We start from the raw sequence: 21460 nt of genomic DNA on the forward strand, positions 1-21460 counted from the left end.
CCCCAGCAGAGCTCCACCTCCCCTGGACTCTGTAGTGTGTATATATATATATATATATATATATATACACCCCCCCTCCGTATATTCAGATTATAAGACGCACCCCCTACTTTCCCCCAAAATTTGGAGGAACAAAAGTGCGTCTTATAAAGCGAAAAATACGGTATATTAAAAAATAGTTATATATTTATTAAAAATATTTATTTTGTGTTTGATTTTAATCAATATATTTACTATAATTTTTTCCGTTTTTTTCATAGTATTTGAATGTTTAAACTTTATTTAGTAGTGTCTTTGTATTGAAAACGCATCTGACTTTAGGCAATGAAAAAGCATGTAAATCACGCTAAAAACGCGGTAAAAACGCACGCGTATTTATCGCGTTTTTGTGATCAAAACCAACTTTGGCAAAAACCATTTCTGCCAGAGGATGCGTTTGGAACTGCAACTACCTCGACGTAACGTGCGCACATAGCCTTAGGGGGGCTTTACACTTTGCGACATCGCTACTAATATATCGTCGGGGTCACGTCGTTAGTGACGCACATCCGGTAGCAACATCGCAACGTGGAAATCCTAGGTGTGACGATGAACGAGCACAGACGCGTACAATATCGCTGATCTGCATAAGGTCGTTCATTTCCATAATGTCGGTTCCACATCGCTGTGTGTAAACCCGCAGGAGCGACAAACATCTCCTTACCTGCGTCCCGATGGCAATGCGGAAGGGAGAAGGTGGGCGGGATGTTATGTCTCGCTCATCTCCGCCCCTCCGCTTCTATTGAACGGCCGATTAGTGACGTCGCCGAGCAGGGTATGTGCGTGTGAAGCTGCCGTAGCGATAATGTTCGCTACGGCAGCAATCATCACATATCGCATGTGCGACGGGGGCGGGTGCTATCGCGCTGGACATCGCTAGCAATTGCTAGTGATGTCGCAATGTGTAAAGCGCGCCTTACTCTCCCCCTCTCCCATCCCACGGTTATTTGCAATATCTTACTCTCCCCCTCTCCCATCCCACGGTTATTTGCAATATCTTACTCTCCCGCTTTGTGTTTTCTGCTTTCCTCTTTCTTATAGCATATATCAGCAGTTTAAAATAAGCAATGCAATACAGGATTTAGGAGGAGAGGGGTGCAAATACTTCTGGCATGCTCAGCCAGCAGAGCACAAACCCCCTGCTCTTCAGAGTGGTACTGCCAGTGAATCAGGCAGTTTGGGAGGCTTGTTATACGCACTGGCGGACACATTCAGAAAGGGGTCCCTGTGTAATAACGTGTATGGGCCATTTTAAATCCAATAACTCATCAGAATGCACAATTCCACCTACTTTGGCTGTATGACTGGGCCCCCTTACCTCTTGTGCCCCTGTGCGATTGCACTACTGCACCAATGATATGTCTGCCATTTCTATACAATATTTCTTTTGTTGCACTCCCATGATCCCATTTGCAATGGCAGCAGCTGGCTTACACTGGCTACTGGTGGCATGGTGGCTCAGTGGTTAGCACTGCAGTCTTGCAGTTGAGAGGTTCTGGATTCTAATCCGACCAAGGACATCTGCAAGGAGTTTGTATGTTCTCCCCGTGTTTGTGTGGGTTTCCTCCCACACTTCAAAGACATACAGATAGGGAATTTAGATTGTGACCCCCAATGGGGACAGTGTTGCCAAAGTATGTAAAGCGCTGTGGAATTAATGGTGCTATATAAATGAATAAATATTATTACTATTAATATTATTACTACAGTTTACTGTTAATTTATACCCCTAGGTCCTTGTTGGTGCTAATTTTACTCAGTGGTTTCCACTTAATAAACAATGAGGTATGTTTTTCTATTGTTAGAGTAGCCATCTTTTGAATTTTTGTTCCGCAAATCAGTATTACATGCTAAAAAGGAAACTTTGCAATGTACCTTATTAGAGAAATCTGCTTCTTTCTCCTCCTGAGCTGATCATTAATTCTCAAAATAGACAATTCATGAGTAAAAATGTGCCTTCAGTGAAGAAAGATTTTCCTCATTACAGAGATAGGAGATGACAGTTGGTGCTCATAAAGCCCTATGGAGAACTGTAAATATCAGTTTATGTCTCTAGCTCCTCCCTGCATAGCATTTTAAAAGCACTAACCGTTATCTCTGAGCTCGGTAATGGGAAAATATGTCTTCACTGAAAGCAGAGTTGACATATTCTATCCATGAAATGTGAAAGAACAATCCAGGAGGTGAAAGCAGCAAGGTTTTCTGATGATATATATTACAAAGTTGCTTACTGTCATGAAATATAAAGTAAAGTGACGGTTACCTATTAAATAATTTTTCAGCTTTTCCATATCCATTTGTGATGTAAAAATGGCCTTATCTGTGTTAACACAGTTTACTCTTATGTGTAAATGTGTATATTTTACGTTAAAATCCTGTACACAGGAGTGGGATTCAAATTTTTAACAACAGGTTCTCTGTAAACCCCGCCCAGTTGAAAACCACACCCATTCTGTAACCACACCCATTTTGTTAGCCACACCCATTTTCACGCACTTTCCTCAACCAAAAAATACAAGTAATTTAAAGTAAAATCTCTTTCCCCTTCTTCCCCTCCTATACCGTCACTCTCCTGTCCAGCACCAGTTGTTCCAGTCACTGTCAGTCATATTGTATTATACGTTTTTTCTACAATTTTTAAAAATGATTACTAAAGGAGCCCTGCCAAAATTGGAATGGACGACCTTCCCCATACAGATCCCATCCCATGTGGCTCCTTTCCCCCTACAGATCCCATCCCATGTGGTCTCTTGCCCCCTGCAGATTCCATCCCATGTGGTGTCTTCCCCCCCTGCAAATCCCATCCCATGTGGCTCCTTTCCCCCTACAGATCCCATCCCATTATGGCCCCTTTCCCCTACAGATCCCATCCCATCATGGCTTCTTTTCCCAGCAGATCTTATCCCATGTGCTCCTTTTCCCATCTATGCAGCCTCCTCTCCCCATATAGCTCCCATCTTATGTGGCCTCCTCTCCCCATATAGTTCCCATCTTATGCAGCCTCCTCTCCCCATATAGCTCCCATCGTATGCAGCCTCCTCTCCCCATATAGCTCCCATCTATGGAGCCTCCTTTCCCCATATAGCTCTCATCTTATGCAGCCTTCTGTACCCATATAGCTCCCATCTTATGCAGCCTCCTTTCCCCATATAGCTCCCATCGTATGCAGCCTCCTCTCCCCATATAGCTCCCATCTATGGAGCCTCCTCTCCCCATATAGCTCTCATCTTATGCAGCCTTCTGTACCCATATAGCTCCCATCTTATGCAGCCTCCTTTCCCCATATAGCTCCCATCTTATGCAGCCTCCTTTCCCCATATAGCTCCCATCTTATGCAGCCTCCTCTCCCCATATAGCTGCCATCTTTATGCGGCCCCTCTCCTTGCATCTTCGGCTCTATGAGCACTTACCTGCTCCAAACACCGGCGGCTGCTTCTCTGTCTTCCGTCCTCCTCCGCGGCTCTCTGCAGTCACAGTGACGCTGACAGACGGCAGTAGGAGGAGCTACCTCCTCACACTGCCGTCACCTCTGTAGCGTCAGCGCGTCGCTGCACGCCGTGTCAGGGAGCCGACAGGCTTCACTGAACCCGGAAGTGCGGCGCGGAGGTACGGAGATTCATTTGTGCTAGTGTCTTAAAGAGACACTAACACAAATGAATACAGGGAACTGGATCGCTGGAGCTGTTTCTTGCCGGTTCTGGGAACCGGCTGCTATTTTAACAACCGGTTCTCCAGAACCGGACAGAAGCGGCTGAATCCCACCCCTGTCTGTACATTATCAAGTGAATATATCAAACTATAAAATATAACCTGCAGATTACACATCCTCCACTATATATATATACAGTGCCTACAAGTAGTATTCAACCCCCTGCAGATTTAGCAGGTTTGATAAGATGCAAATAAGTTAGAGCCTGCAAACTTCAAACAAGAGCAGGATTTATGAACAGATGCATAAATCTTACAAACCAACAAGTTATGTTGCTCAGTTAAATTTTAATAAATTTTCAACATAAAAGTGTGGGTCAATTATTATTCAACCCCTAGGTTTAATATTTTGTGGAATAACCCTTGTTTGCAATTACAGCTAATAATCGTCTTTTATAAGACCTGATCATGCCGGCACAGGTCTCTGGAGTTATCTTGGCCCACTCCTCCATGCAGATCTTCTCCAAGTTATCTAGGTTCTTTGGGTGTCTCATGTGGACTTTAATCTTGAGCTCCTTCCACAAGTTTTCAATTGGGTTAAGGTCAGGAGACTGACTAGGCCACTGCAACACCTTGATTTTTTCCCTCTTGAACCAGGCCTTGGTTTTCTTGGCTGTGTGCTTTGGGTCGTTGTCTTGTTGGAAGATGAAATGACGACCCATCTTAAGATCCTTGATGGAGGAGCGGAGGTTCTTGGCCAAAATCTCCAGGTAGGCCGTGCTATCCATCTTCCCATGGATGCGGACCAGATGGCCAGGCCCCTTGGCTGAGAAACAGCCCCACAGCATGATGCTGCCACCACCATGCTTGACTGTAGGGATGGTATTCTTGCCATCCAGTCTCCAAACGTCACGTGTGTGGTTGGCACCAAAGATCTCGATCTTGGTCTCATCAGACCAGAGAACCTTGAACCAGTCTGTCTCAGAGTCCTCCAAGTGATCATGAGCAAACTGTAGACGAGCCTTGACATGACGCTTTGAAAGTAAAGGTACCTTACGGGCTCGTCTGGAACGGAGACCATTGCGGTGGAGTACGTTACTTATGGTATTGACTGAAACCAATGTCCCCACTGCCATGAGATCTTCCCGGAGCTCCTTCCTTGTTGTCCTTGGGTTAGCCTTGACTCTTCAGACAAGCCTGGCCTCGGCACGGGTGGAAACTTTCAAAGGCTGTCCAGGCCGTGGAAGGCTAACAGTAGTTCCATAAGCCTTCCACTTCCGGATGATGCTCCCAACAGTGGAGACAGCTAGGCCCAACTCCTTGGAAAGGGTTTTGTACCCCTTGCCAGCCTTGTGACCCTCCACGATCTTGTCTCTGATGGCCTTGGAATGCACCTTTGTCTTTCCCATGTTGATCAAGTATGAGTGCTGTTCACAAGTTTGGGGAGGGTCTTAATTAGTCAGAAAAGGCTGGAAAAAGAGATAATTAATTCAAACATGTGAAGCTCATTGTTCTTTGTGCCTGAAATACTTCTTAATACTTTAGGGGAACCAAACAGAATTCTGGTGGTTTGAGGGGTTGAATAATAAATGACCCTCTGAATAAACTTTTCACAATTTAAAAAAAAAAAAAAAATAACATTCTTTTTTGCTGCAGTGCATTTCACACTTCCAGGCTGATCTACAGTCCAAATGTCACAATGCCAAGTTCATTCCGAATGTGTAAACCTGCTAAATCTGCAGGGGGTTGAATACTACTTGTAGGCACTGTATATGTATATATGTATACATATCTATATATATATATATATATATATATATATAAAACCTGCAGATTACACATCCTCCACTAATTATATATATATATATATATATATATATATATACACACATTTCTGCAGCAAGAGACAAATATATGTTGCAAGTGGGTGAGAAGGATATAATATACAGTATACAGTACAGACAGCATAAGGTAAATTAAATTATTCAGCAGAGAATATGTAGGACAAGAAGACGTGTACACTTACAGCACAGTGTTTTCTGAAGTCTCCTTATCTTCATAGCAGTGCGGTAGGCAGAAAACCTCACATTGTTCAGGTCACCTGGGAATAATAAAGGAAAGATTAGAACAGATGCATTTACAGTTGTAACCACATCTTGTGTTCGTGGTTTACAGATGGCATTATTTTATCAGCAGGCAAGAGCTAGTGTTACCATACATAAAATGAAACCTTCCCAGTCCTCCGGTGACAGCTGCTGTATTTTCATGTAACTACTATCAGCACAGAACACCTTATAAAAGCAAATGAAAATCGACCGGATGATCATTGAGCATGTTGGCACAATAAAATCCCTCTACCTATTAGTCAGAAAGGCTCGCTCAGTTCATATCATATTTGGGCTGTATACTTGAAGTAGAGATATGCTTTTGGTAGCTTTCGGTACATGTTCAGATCAGGCAGTGATTGTTTTTTTGTTATTTTTCAGACTGAAAGGCGGATGTCCAGTCACAAAATATTAATAACTTATACATAGGAAAAGTCATCAATATCAGATCAGGGGTGCTAGATATTGGACGCCCACCAATTTGATATTCATGATCTAACCTGAAGCGTATCAATATGTTGTGATCAGAGAACCCCTTTATTCATATAAATAAAAATTCCCACCCTACATAGCACACTCTGAAATTCGGAAGAAACACTAAAAGGACAAAATGAGTATAGTGCAAAATATTTATTATTATTTGAATTTATTAAGGAATCTTTTCAGAAACTGGCACAGAAAGAAAGTCAACAGCACAATCAATGGTCATGTGTGAAGTAATTTATACAGATCATAACATAGTACTAAGGTTAAGTACAAAAAGGAATGATTATTATGAGATAGACCAAGTAAAAGCTCCAAAATACATAAAGTATATGTCATTCACAAACAGGTGTGACAATGATCACATAAATGGAACATATGGTAGAACTTTACTACAATGAAGAGTGCAAGATGAAACATACAAGATGAGATTTCTCCCTCCCTCATGAAATGATCAAATTGTAAAAGATTGTGAAACATGCATCAGTATTCAGGTATCGGGGGACCTCTCTGCTGCTACCCTCTTGGGCTGTGTATTGTTGATTATGGGTATGTCCTTCCTTAACATGCGGTGATGCCGATACATCCTATTTCCTGACTTTATTTGGGCTATGTGCAACTTATGAGTGTTACAATTACCTGCAGGGTCTTTTTTTACCCCTTAACTTTCATCCTTGCATAGGTCACCCATATTATTTTTGTACTCACTTTGTTCAGATTGTATGACATACTGTACATCTATATTATACTATGAGGGTGTTTGATTATTTTAGACCGTTTTTTTTACATACTCCATCTGCCAAATGCTGCTAAGGCAATGTGCAATTTTTTGTCTCATACAATTTCTCATCTTGTATGTTTCATCTTGCACTCTTCATTGGAATAAAGTTCTACCATATATTCTATTTATGTGATCATTGTCACACCTGTTTGTGAATTATTATTATTATCGGGGCGAGCGTGTTGGCAGGGAGGCCGCAGAGGAGGATGTTACAGTAGTCGAGGCGGGAGATTATGAGGGCATGCACTAGCATTTTTGTAGATTGCGAATTGAGGAAAGGGCGGATTCTGGAAATATTTTTGAGTTGAAGACGGCAGGAGGTGGTGAGGGATTGGATGTGTGGTATGAAGGACAAGGCAGAGTCAAAGGTCACTCCAAGGCAGCGAACTTTGGGTACTGGCGAGAGCATGGTGTTATTTATTGTAATAGATAGATCAGGTGTAGAGTGTAGGTGAGACGGAGGAAAGATAATTAATTCAGTTTTGGCCACATTGAGCTTTAGGAAGGGAGAGGAGAAGAAGGAGGATATAGCAGATAGACATTTCGGGATTTTGGACAGCAGAGATGTGGCATCTGGGCCAGTGATGTAGATCTGGGTGTCGTCGGCATATAGGTGGTATTGGAAGCCATGGGAATTTATGAGTTGTCCCAGGCCAAATGTGTAATAACATATACTTTATGTATGTGTGAATAACATATACTTTATGTATTTTGGAGCCTTTACTTGGTCTACTCTGGCTGCGTTCAGATCTTGATTGTATCTCAAAATAATCATTCCTTTTTGTACTTCACTTATAGTACTATGTTATGATCTGTATAAATCACTTCACATATGCCCATTGATTGTGCTGTTGACTTTCTTTCGGTGCCAGTTTTTTGAAAAAATTCCTTAAAAAATTCAAATAATAAATATTGTTGCACTATACTCGTTATGTCCTCCCAGTTTTTCTTCCCTTTATTTATATACTGCAGAAATCATCCATATAACCTCATAGCAATGCTACACAATACAAAACTAAATATATAAAGAGTAATAAAATGTTTAAGTCAAAGGGAACCAATCTCCCGATTCATCCTGCACAAACTGCAGACAGCATAAATCAGATCCTGGGTGCATCATTGCAGCCCGTTGTATCGGCCTCTGAAATGCTCCAGCGTTTCAGAGAACTTATGCTTTAAAGATCTGAACTAGTCAGGCTCCGCTAATGGCCGGCTTCTCCCGACACAGTTAGAGGTGATAGACAGGTCTCTCCCATAGCTCAGACAGCAGTGGACACCGCTCTGTATATAGCATCTCCAAGTCAAGCAATTCTTAATCTCCAGCACGTGAGTTAAAGAAGGTTAATAAATTGACTGAAAAGTCTTCACAACTGGATTGAAAATATAAAATAAATATTATCAGATTTTTTCAATTGGAGTGCCTGGTTTTACTGATTATTATTACATTTCCCATAGCAAGAGACCTGTCAGTCACAGAGCTAAGGATAACATCTTACCCCAAAACATGGAAAAAGTGATAAGGGGATGTGCTCAGTCCCACTTGCTCGAAATCCAGGGATAATCAGAAACCAAATAAAAGTAGTACTTTTATGCACTGCAGTAAGAATGACGAAAAAAGTGCTGAATAAAATGTAGGTGGTTTTATTGTATGCATTTCGAAGTGTGTCCTCCCTTCTTCATCAGGAAACCCACTGATTCAAAATTACTCCTGATATAAAAATGAGGACACCCTTCGAAACACGTAGAACAAATCCACCTAAATTTCATTCAGAACTTTTTTCGTCATTCTTACAGCACTTTTGGATTTTGGTCATTCATACAGCAGTGCAGATAAATTCTACTTTTATTGGGTTACTGATTATCCCAATCACATAGAGCAGTGCTTGGAAGAGCCAGCAAGAGGTGGCACTAGACAAATTTTATCTCTGTCTAAGATGCTTAGCTAACAGTTCTAAATATAGGTTTAGGAGTCACTTGACATATGTTTAGGAGTCTGATGGGTGGTCCAAATCAGCGATGACATCCCTGTCTCTTTAAAGTCTTAAGCCAAGGACTTTGATACTGATTGGCTATAATTGGGATAGGTCATCAATATCCAATCAGAGGAGGTGTGAAACCATCAAACTGTAACATGCTGATGATGAGGCGGCGAGCGGGAGTGAACTCACTGGACCACAGGAAGGGGACCCAGGCTTACCCTGATGTGGGACAGGCTTGACTATGCACCTACCACTTCAGGGACAGCCAGTGGGTCCACTCCCATTCACGGCCTCATCACTAGTGTGTGTTACAGTTGCTCTGGCCTCTTACATCAGGGGAGGGAGCCTTAAATACCTGGAGCCTCTCAGAAAAAGGCTTCTTAAAAGGGACAGAATGCGCCACATGGGTGGCCATGCGAGTGAGCAGAGGTTCACACAGCACAAGGATGGCCATGCGAGAAGACAGGGAACCGATACACACATGGATGGCCATGCGGTTGAGCAGAGGACCACGCAGCACGAGGATGGACATGAAGGAGTGCACAGGACCACGTGACAAGCACACACCCGCAGGAATAAGCTTACATCATTGGTATCTCTGCTGTGCTGTGGGAGAGGAGAGTGCAGGGACCGGGACGCTGACACTACACAAATATTGATGGCCTAGTATAAGGTTAGGCAATATCAATGTAGAAGTCACGTACAAGGCCTTGAAATGTACATACTGAAATTAGCAAGTGATTAGGTTGCCCACTGAACCAATTTGTACAAAATAACAAATTTCAATGAACAAAAAAGTTATATTGGACCCTTTCCCTCAAAACTGTGCCAGCTGTACCATTGTATATGTTTCATACTATAACATATACCTACTTTGAAAAGAAACATTTGGAATGCTACTAAACTGCAGAAAAATCTCATATCTGCATGTTAATAGCTTTTGAGAATTTCCACTTAAGGTCTTGTTTTTGTTTTGCTGTTTGTTTTTTTTTGTGCTGAAATAGAACATGGCTATCGGCTATTGATATTTTCTTCAACATTCAAAAAAAAATTTCTTTTTGTTCTGGATCTCTGTTTGCTGTCACAGAAACAAAGTTATTTGTCATTGTTTTGACAGTTTGCTACTATGGTCCGATAATGCTATTGACCTCTTCCAACAAGCCTACAACCTACAATAACCTCCAGTCCAGTACACCACTGCACGACCAGCTCTGTCCTCACCTATTGTACCATCACCCATTCCCTGTAAACTGTGAGCCCTCGCGGGCAGGGTCCTCTCTCCTCCTATACCAGTCTGTTTTGTACTGTTAATGATTGTTGTACGTATTCCCTCTTTCACTTGTAAAGCGCCATGAAATAAATGGCGCTATAATAATAAATAATAATAATAATTTGAAGGTTAATATTGTTATCAAGGTGTCCGGCCACAGTACTGGAAGTGCACCACCTGGAGAACATTAAAGAGGTTGGCCCCTACTTTTACACTGATGGAGTATCCTTAGGATAGGTCAACAATGTCTTATCGGCCGGGGTTTAACACCCCACACCTGGACGATCAACTACTTTCAGTCCCGGCGGCGGCAGCAGGTGGCTGGAAATGCTCAGTTCCAGAGCTGGCTCATCTTCTGATAGCAGCCAGGTACTGCACATCCGCCTCCCATTCAAATCAATAGATGGCGGATATGCAGAAGACAGGGTAGCTCTGACACGAAGCACTTTTGTCTGCCTGCTGCCGTCGCTGGGACAGAGAACAGCTGATCAACAGGGGTGTCGGGTGTTGGACCCCGGCCGATCAGACACTGATGTTAATGACCTGTTCTAAAGATAGGCCATCAATGTAAAAGAAGTGGCCAACTGTTTTAACTTTCTTTCTTCCAAGAGCCAACGCCTTTCAGTCATGTTGGCGGGTCCAGAGCAATTTTAGTCACCTCTCCCAGCACTGAGAGCAGTGGCTGTAACCAAGCCCCGGTACTGACTGACAGCTGACTCTGCCTGATGCAATGCTGAGAGAGCTGTCAGTCAGTGCTGTGAACAGTGACTGGCCAGAATACAGATAATTGCTGGTGGTCGAATCTGTCCAAAGTGATCAATCTAAATGCTCTAACAGTGTGATCTCTCCTCTATGTAAATAAATAGAAAGAGTTCCTCTTACCAAGTGATTGGAAGAGTTCGGTCATTTTTGGGTGGTCCCAGCAAGTGGTCTGTGTTTGATGACTGCAAATTAAAAGAACAACAGTCAATAATCGCTCTTCAAATTACTTTTGACACGGTTAGTAAATATTATGTGATACTGATATTACAATATTACCTTTACCTGGGGTTTATGCAACCTCATCTGTTTTAACATATTGTTCTACATGCATCTGTACTGGCAATTTCTGTATGCTCTAACATGTAATTGTTAGACATGCAAGCATTGGTTATTTATGTTACAAGTCTATTGTCATTAGTGCAAAATACCATTTTTAGGATCGCTCGCCCCACTCTACCGGCTATTTGTACATTGCCATATATTGTGCACCCTTTATAGCTTGGATGTTTAAAAAGGTTAAACAGGAACCAAGTTTTCAAATAGGAAGATTTTAAAAGCCGAGAGCTACATGATGAATGAAAAATGATGTTGACATTAATTAATTACTTTCACATCTGATCCAGTGCAAATAAATTATTAAACCTGTAGCAACATGAAGATTCAGTTTTGTCTTTTCCAATCTAATTTAGTATTAATCAAACGCATTACTGTCATACTGGTTAAAAACAGTTACATGTACTATGCAAACCTTGTGATTCTACAAAAACACAGCATATACTTACAGAAACAAGAGGGCAACTGATTCAGTCAGCCCAGGCCAAAGAATCCAATGCACTGACAGAATGCGGCCAAACCCCTCAATATGATGGAGGCTTCACAGGTACAAGGTGGAGCAATCACTCACAACCTACCAGTCATGTAGGGGGCGATGCTAGATGATAAAATTGCAACAAAGTGTTCTGGCTAAGATACTAACCAATACCTCATATATATTTGATATATATTTTTTGCACATTTTTATACATGAAGCCAAGCCTCTTAATACAGGCCGTGTATACTGGAGCCCCTGTCCCTCTATGTTGCACTTAGGTAGTGTCTGGGCAGCCCACCTGATCTTAGGGCTCATGCGCACGTTGCGTAATAGCATGCATTTATGCTGCGTTTAGCACTGCAGCATAAATGCATGCGTCCTACGTCCCCTGCACTACCTATGTAGATTGTGCATGAGACGTACGCACGTTGCTTTTATGAACGCAGCGATTTGGGTTCTAAAATTTTGACCCAAATCCGTGGGTTCATAAAAGCAGCATGTCAATTATTTGTGCGTTCCGGATGCAGCTCCCATTCTGTCTATGGTGGGGGCAGCATCCCGAGCGCAGGAAATCTGCTTTTTTAACAAAAAAACTGCATTCATTATGCAGTCTTTCTGCAGCGATTTGACGCGAACAAGTCCTTTCAAATCGCTGCAGAATATTCTGCAGTTACGTGCCCATGAGCCCTAATAGTATGGCGTCACTACTAGGTTGTTAGCCGAACACCATGCACTTACATGTGTGAACAGCACCCTATGCGCGCCACTAATTTTCAATTTTATCATCTAGCATCACCCCCTCCATAATTGGTAGCGTGTGAGTGATTGCTCCACCTTGCACCTGTGAAGCCTCCATCATATTGAGGGGTTTGGCCGCATTCTGTCAGTGCATTAAATCCTTTGGCCTGGGCTGACTGGATCAGTTGCCCTCTTGTTGCTGTAAGTATATTAAACTTATGTGGGAACTAACTCCTCTTTTTGTTGCTTTTTTGTCAAAAACACAGCATAATTGACTAAATCATTTCCAGAGCTCAGATACAGACATGAGTTACTTTAGGGTGTGTTCACACACAGCAGTTATGCAGCAGTTTTTTTTTTGTAGAATTCTTACACAAATAAGAAGCTGCTTTTTTCAAACCTCCTTAGGCATTAACATCAGCACAAGAACTGTGAACCGAGAGATTCATGGTATTGGTTTCCATGACTGAGGAGCTACTTGTAAGCCTTACATCACCAAGCACAATGCCAAGCGTTGGATGGAGTGGTGTAAAGCATTCCACCACTGGACTCTGGAATAGTAGAAATGTTTTCTGTTGGGTGGTCGATCATGTTTCTCTATCAAGCAGTGGTGTCTGTGTCTGAGTTAGCTGAATGTCAAAAAACCTTTACCTTACACCATCATATGAAAAACAACCCCAGAGCATTAATCTCATCCACCAAATATTAATCCTGGTATGTCAGACTGCACTAAACCAAGTGTAAAGTTTGTTGGAGGATAATACTCTGAGGTTACATACATTTTTGTATGCTTACATTTTTGTGGGAACATTTTGGGGGAGATCCTTCTCAATTCCAACAGCACCTTAATCCACAGAGCAAGATCCATAAAGACAAGGCCGGGCAAGTTTGGTATGGAAGAACTTGTACGGCCTCACAGAGTCATGACCACAACCTCATCTTTAAGGCTCTGTGCGCACTGGGAAATGAAATTTCCTTGAGAGAATTCCGCATGCTCTCAAAGATTACCGCACCCGCGGTAAAAAACCGCGGGAAACCGCACCCGAAAACCGCATGCGGTTTGCCGCGGTTTTACCGCGGTATTATTCGCGGTATTGCCGCGGTTTTGCCGCGTGCGGGTTGGGATGTGCTTTATTGCATTCAATGCAATAAAGCACATTGAAGAAAAAAAAAAAAAATACATTTAATTCTGATAGTAGATAGACAGAAGAATAGATAGAGGGATATATAGATAGATAGATAGATAGATAGATAGATAGATAGAGGGATAGATAGAGGACAGATCGCTGCATTTCCCACGGTCGGCAGTGAGTTCACATTACCGGCCGTGGGAAATGACCGGTAATTACCTCTGCTGTCTGCTGCTTTCATTCAGCGCTGTGTCTGTGACAGTCGCGGCTGGATGGAAGCAGCGCAGGACGCAGGAGCCGGAGCTGTGTGGATTACGCCGGAGCTTTGTTTGGGGGGGGTTAATAAAATGGTGAACGAGGCTTGTTGGTTTTATTTAAAATAAAGGATTTTTGGTGTCTGTGTTTTTTCACTTTACTTACGGGTTGATCATGTCAGCTGTCACATAGACGCTGCCATGATCAAGCCTGGGGTTAATGGCGGTGGTCCCCCACCAACATTAACCCCTTGTATTACCTTGCCACAACTGCTACACGGTGGCAAGAAGAGCCGAGGACACGCCGGTGCTGCCGCATAATGTATGCGACAGTGCCGGGGCAGCTGCGGCTGATATTCTCGGCTGCCGGAGGGGGAGTGAGGCGGGGGACATTAACCCTGCCCCTCTCCCTCCCCAGCCTGAGAATACCGGGCCGCCGCTGTGTGCTTACCTCGGCTGGACGCTAAATATGCAGCGGAGCCCACGTTCTTTTTTTTCTATATTTCCGTTTTCTTTCTATGTGTGTTCTATGTGTCTGTGTCTATGTGTTCTATGTCTGTGATGTGTCTGTGTGTGATCTGTGTGTGTGTTTACTCTGAACAGCTTCCTCTTCCTGTAATGACATCACTTCCCTGCAAAACCGCAGACAAGCGATGCACATTACCGGAGGTAAACCGCGAAATACCGCAGGGAATAACGCAGGAAAACGCAGTGAACCGCACAGAATTTGCTGCCTGCGTTATTCCCTGCGGGATTTCATGATTAACATTGAGTCAATGGAGTGAAATCCCGCAGCGATGTGCGGAAAAGAAGTGACATGCACTTGTTTTTGCTGCGGGATTCCCGCAGCAAAACATGCAGCTGTCAAATTCCGCCCAGTGCGCACAGGATTTTTTTTCTCCATAGGATTTGCTGGTGATTCACTGCAGAGATGTTATGAACATTTTCTGCAGCGAAACATGCAGCAAATCCACGAAAAATCCGCGGCAAAATCCGGTAAGTGCGCACATAGCCTAAGGAAGTCTGTCAGCAGGTTTTTGCTACCTCATCTGAGAGTAGTGTGATGTAGGCAAAGAGATTCTGAATCCAATGATGTATCACTTACATTTCTGGGTGCAGCTGTTCTGACAGTCAGAATTTTTACAATTAGAATGAAGCAGACATGAGAGAGTCCTGTCCCACCTACAATAAGTACTCTATAGAAATTGTACATTCACAAGTGGAGTGCTGGACTGCCATGCTAATGACAGTGTAGTCCAGCAATGATAATCACTAGGTGATAAACCCTTTAGTTTAAATAATCCCCAGTTAATAGCCTGATAAGAGAAGCACAGTTGATTTCTGTTTTTTAATCCCTGCAGTCCTCAAATTACATAGCAAAAACCTGCTGACAGGTTCTTTTTAACATTTGGAATGAACTAGAATGGAGATTGTCAGCTGGGCCCTCTAAGCCAATATCAGTGTCTGACCTCAAAAATGCTCTTCAGGAAGAATGGGCACAAATTACCACACATCAAAGTATTGTAGAAAGCAACTATAGAAAAGGGGAAGCTGTTATAACTACCAAGAGGAGACTGACTCCATATTAATATACAGTGGGTGAAAAGAAGTATTTAGTCAGCCACCAATTGTGCAAGTTCTTCCACTTATAAAGATGAGATTTTCCTGTAATTGACATCATAGGTAGACCACAACTATGAGACACAAAATGAGAAAACAAATCCAGAAAATCACCTTGACTGATTTGGCAAGATTTTATTTGCAAATTATGGTGTAAAATAACTATTTGGTCACTAACAAAAGTTCATCTCAATATTTTGTTATATATCCTTTGTTGGCAATGAGGTCAAACGTTTTCTGTAAGTCTTCATAAGGCTGGCACACACTGTTGGTGGTATGTTGGCCCATTCCTCCATGCAGCTATCCTCTAGAGCAGTGATGTTTTGGGCCTGTCGCTGGCCAACATGGACCTTCAACTCCCTCCAAAGGTTTTGTATAGTGTTGAGATCTGGAGACTGGCTAGGCCACTCCAGGACCTTTAAATGCTTCTTACAAAGCCACTCGTTTGTTGCCCTGGCAGTGTGCTTGGGATCATTATCATGCTGAAAGACCCAGACACGTTTCATCTTCAATGCCCTTGTTAATGGAAGGAGGTTTGCACTCAAAATCTCATGTTACATGGCCCCATTCATTCTTTCATTTACATGGATCAGTCGTGCTTGTCTCTTTGCAGAGAAACAGCCCCAAAGCGTTATGTTGCCATCCCCATGCTTCACAGTAGGTATGGTGTTCTTTCGCTGCAACTCAGCATTCTGTCTCCTCTAAATACGACGAGTTGTGTTTCTACCAAACAGTTCTACTTTGGTTTCATCAGACCATATGACATTTTCCCAAAACTCTTATGGATAATCCAAATGCTCTCTAGCAAGCTTCAGACAGGCCTGGACATGTACTGGCTTAAGCTGGGGGACATGTCTAGCACTGGAGGCGTAGTGTGTTACTGATGGTAGCCTTTGTTACGGTGGTCCCAGCTTTATGTAGGTCATTCACTAGGTCCTCTGTGGTTCTGGGATTTTTGTTCACCGTCTTGTGATCATTTTGACCCCACAGGGTGAAATCTTGTGTGGAGCCCCAGATTGAGGGAGATTATCAGTGGTCTTGTATGTCTTCCATTTTCTTATTATTGCTCCCACAGTTGATTTCATCACATCCAGCTACTTGCCTATTGCAGATTCAGTCTTCCCAACCTGGTGCAGGGCTACAATTTTGTTTCTGGTGTCCTTCGACAGCAATTTGGTCTTCACCATAGTGGACTTTGGAGTGTGACTGTTTGAGGTTGTGGACAGGTGTCTTTTATACTGATAACAAGTTCAAACAGGTGCCATTACTACAGGTAATGAGTGGAGGACAGAGGAGCCTCTTAAAGAAGAATTTACAGGTCTGTGAGAGCTAGAAATCTTGAATGTTTTTAGGTGACTAAATACTTATTTTCCACCATAATTTGCAAATAAAATCTTGCCAAATCAGACAAGGTGATTTTCTGGATTTGTTTTCTCATTTTGTCTCTCATAGTTGTGGTCTACCTATGATATCAGTTACAGGCCTCTCTCATCTTTTTAAGTGGGAGAACTTGCACAATTGATGGCTGACTACTTTTTTCCCCCACTGTATATGGATTTAGAATAGGATGTCTTAAATGCTAAATGTAATGTGTAGGTATCCCAACTTTTGTCTAGATATCTAAGATTGCTAACCTATCTCACAGGACAGACCATCAGTCTTTCTTTGAATTATCAAAACTAGCATTAATTTCTCTGTACATACAAGACTCAAGAGACACAAGTACAAAAGAATTTTTAAACATGCAAATAGTCTCTTCAGAAGAAAGAAAACTTGATCTCTGGCACCCCTTTTTGGATGTAGCAATCCTAAAAGTCAATATTAACCATTTAACGAGCCTTGCAATATGACTTAGGATAAGAAGCCAAACTAGAAACTCCATATGTAGACACATGTTTCGGGCTGTTGGCCTCAACCCCCATTCTTGCGGAGAATGCCAAGCTGGCATAATGAGACTTATAGGACATGCAAAGCTCCTCTTAAAAATGCATATAGCCTCTTCAGAAGGAAGAGTATTTGATCTCTGGTGCCACCTATTAGATGTCAATTCTTTTTATTAGGATCAAGATTTCTCCATTAATAAAGTGCACTTTGACTAAGGAAGCGCACTGTCTTATATACAGTAAAGTAGCATTCAGGCAGACGTGCCATCCACCCTGGATTAATAATTAGAGATTTGCTCAATTAAAGAACTTTAGACAAGTAACAGTAAAATTCACTGAAAGACTACTGTCAAATAACTCGCTTTTTGGTAATAATGGAGTTTTGCCTTATTAAGGCTTGTATTATATGCATCACTATGAGTGGGAGGAATACTATGATTCTGGCACTTTGGAGACATTGGTAAGAGTTGCCTAATCGTCATATTGTAGGTGTGGCTCTTAGAATTGTTAATACTGTCTTGAATACATAACCAGGAATGTTTTTGATATGTTTGACCACAGCACATTTCATTCGTAGGCTCGGTGTTAGGCAGTGGAGTAGTTCTGTAACGCTCCAGCTGGATCCCTGGACCCTCGGCTAAAGTCCTGTAGAATGACACCAATGACAGGAGCAAGGCCCTTTTTATATCCCTCAGTTCCCATTTCAGGGTACTGTGTCTTACAAGATTTCAGATAAAAAATCATGACTATTCCCTCATTGTTCACTGATTAATTTAGACAACATAATTGACCTACAATTTAAGACTAGTACACCGCAAGGTGCTGATGCAAACCCTAATCAGCAGAAATTCACAAATTAACATACAGAAAAAGGCATTGACCAATCTAACATGAAACAGTGGCTAACGTCTTTTGATTTACTGAACACAGGAACAATAAGTCTGGCAAAATTAAGAATAGTTTACCCCCGCACTAGTGGCCAGATTAATGCCGAGTCGTCACAAGTATATTTTATTTTTTTTTACAAAACTAATAATTTGGGATATGGGTTTTATAATTTTTTTTCTAAAATGTAAAGAAATATTTTTCAGATGTTTTCTACTGTTACCTATTTCATTGTGATAAAGTAAATACCAAGAATAAGATTTCATGCTTGAAAAAGCTGCATTCATCCAAGTACAAATCTGTGCCAAACTAACTGGGTAAAGTGAAAATCGTCTGCTTCTTTGATGTAATGAAAGCACTTGGAAATTGTATATAGCCTACATTTCAATAGTACATGACGTTTTTTTCTTTTTGATGTTTGTGAAAGTATTTGTCTCCTAACATAACTGAAGTGTATACGTCTAACAAATTAAATAACTCTTACAGGCAATGTTACCTTAAAATGCGTTGCTACCTTTACATTTTCTGAATTTCATTCTAGATTTTCCTCTCAAACCTCAATATTAAAAGCCCTTTGAGGTATTACAGCAAAATGTTCATTAATTCCTCAAAATGACTTTATTCTGAAGTCTAGTCTCTGAAATGGCACTTATGAAATGTTCTGGGCATAGTTAATATTCACATTCATGTACTAAAATAAAAAATGAGAAATGTTGCTCTTTTGATTAAATGAAGTAGTGAAGTTTAAGGCATAAAGTAATAAGAAAAAGGAAGACATGTAACAACTTAAAGAGTTCACAATTTCCATTTTCCTTAATACAATACTAGGACTGATTTGTATTCTGTAAAGTCAGGTCTGTTGGCACAATTTGTGAGTTTTCTGAACATAAGGACTTTCGGTACCTGAAATTTTTACATCAAAACCCATGAGTACATGAGATCCAGCTCATAATGGCCCGGTCATTCACTATTATTCATTATGTGAACATGGACAGGACCATCTTCCACAAGCAAAGCAAGTGCATAACAATAATGGGAAGAGGAGGAGGACTCCAAAGTCTGGACCTATCCTAAACCTTTACTAAGAAGAGAAGATTAGCTATAAACCATAGCATTTTATTTCGAAAACCATTCCATGCTCAGCTGTTTAGCCGTCACAGGGCGGACCTGTTTCTTGAACTAATGTAATTACATGTGAATGGGGGGGGGGAACTTCCTGTTAACTACATACAAGGTGGCAGGAGGCATGTCTAGGATGGTTACTTATATGTATGGCACTGTAACATGGGTCTAGAACACGCGGCCAGCAGGCCGCTTACGACCCCTGAGGCTGCTTGTTGAAGCCTGCAGACCTCGTGACGATTGCAGCCCTATGCCGGGGCCCGGTAGGGCTTTACTACAGTTGAATCATTTGCGGTGTCGCGCAGAGGAGCTGTCTGCACTATACCAAGGGCTGCTGCCCGCCAATTAGATACATGGAGGTGACGTCACTGTATGACGTCACCTCCTTGCATCTGATTGGCTGGCGGCACAAGGTTGAGCACAAAACTACTGGGTACAAGGATGGGCACAATGCCACAAGGATGAGCTACTACAGGAATGAGCACAATACTGCAAGGATGAGCACAATACTACTGGGCACAATACTACAAGGATGGGTTAAATGATGGGCACAATACCACAAGGATGAACACAATACTACTGGGCACAATACTGCAAGGATGAGCACAATACTACTGGCCACAATACTACAAGGATGGGTAAAATGATGGGCACAATATCACAAGGATGAGCACAATACTACTGAGCACAATACTACAAGGATGAGCACAATACTACTTGGCACAATATTACAAGGATGAGCACAATACTACTGGGCACAATACTACAAGGATGAGCACAATTCTACTGGGCACAATACTACAAGGATGGGCACAATACTACAAGGATGAGCACAATACTAATGGGCACAATACTACAATGATGGGCACAATACCACAAGGATGAGCACAATACTACTGGGCACAATACTACAAGAAAGCACAATACTACTGGCCACAATACTACAAAAATGATCACAATACTACAGGAATGAGCACAATACTACTGGGCAAGATACTGAAAGGATGAGCACAATACTACTGGGCACAATACTACAAGGATGGGCACAATGATGGGCACAATACCACAAGGATGAGCACAATACTACTGGGCACAATACAACAAGCATGAGCACAATACTACTGGCCGAAATACTGCAAGAATGAGCACAATACTACTGGCCACAATACTACAATAATGATCACAATGATCACAACATGTGCAAGAACTTTGTATGTACTCCCCATGTTTGTTTAAATTTCCTCCCACACTCTAAAGACCTACTGATAGGAAATATATATTGGGGACAGATATTTCAATGGTTTGTAAAGCACTGTAGAATATGATAGCGTTTTATCAGCAAGCATGATAAATGAGTATGATTTGTTTACATGACAGTGTTGGAGTCTATATACCACTTACAATATATAATTAATCATCAGCACTTGTTGACTGAATATTTTTAGGCATAGCTTTTGTTTCTCCATTATGTGCACCTCTATGATGGCAGGTGTGAGATAAAAAAAAAGTCTAGTCAGACATTCTAAAGAAAATTTGAATCAAGCATTTTTTGTCTTCAAAATGGAGTGATTTTAATTTTTTGAAAACGGTGTCCATATACAACCAGGATCTTTGGCTTGACACTATAAAAGATCCCATACACATTAGCATAACGTAGGTCGAACCAATATTAACAGGTTTGGCCAACAGTCTAATATGTATGGGGCCTCTCTACTGTCACCCAATGACATCGGACAGAAGGATCTGAGATGTCATATTTTGGGTTACCGACTCTTTTGTTCTCTGAGACAAGCCTATGCCCCCGCTAAGCATGTCTGGCAGTGACTCTTTCATAAAGAACAAAGGACCACCTAACCAGCTGAGAGGTCATGTGTATGGGAGAGTTTGAGATGATAGCTGTTCAACAAATAAACCATCTAAAAGGTGGATAGTGGACTTAAGAATTGTCCA

At 41.8% G+C, this 21460-nt stretch overlaps 1 protein-coding gene across 8 annotated transcripts in view; it reads right to left on the reverse strand.

Annotated features, from left to right (window-relative positions):
* The window catches only part of UTRN (utrophin), a 1025654-nt gene that overhangs the window by 177874 nt on the left and 826320 nt on the right, over positions 1-21460 (reverse strand). For all 8 annotated transcript variants that reach the window (XM_075339520.1, XM_075339517.1, XM_075339516.1 and 5 more), the window contains 2 exons: positions 11188-11249; positions 5714-5788 (listed from right to left, as the gene is read on the reverse strand). In XM_075339520.1, the coding sequence (XP_075195635.1) occupies positions 5714-5788; positions 11188-11249 (137 nt within the window). The remainder of the gene's footprint in view (positions 1-5713; positions 5789-11187; positions 11250-21460) is intronic.

The sequence above is a fragment of the Anomaloglossus baeobatrachus genome, chromosome 3 (genome assembly GCF_048569485.1).
Source record: "Anomaloglossus baeobatrachus isolate aAnoBae1 chromosome 3, aAnoBae1.hap1, whole genome shotgun sequence".
In the NCBI taxonomy this organism is placed as follows: Eukaryota; Metazoa; Chordata; class Amphibia; order Anura; family Aromobatidae; genus Anomaloglossus; species Anomaloglossus baeobatrachus.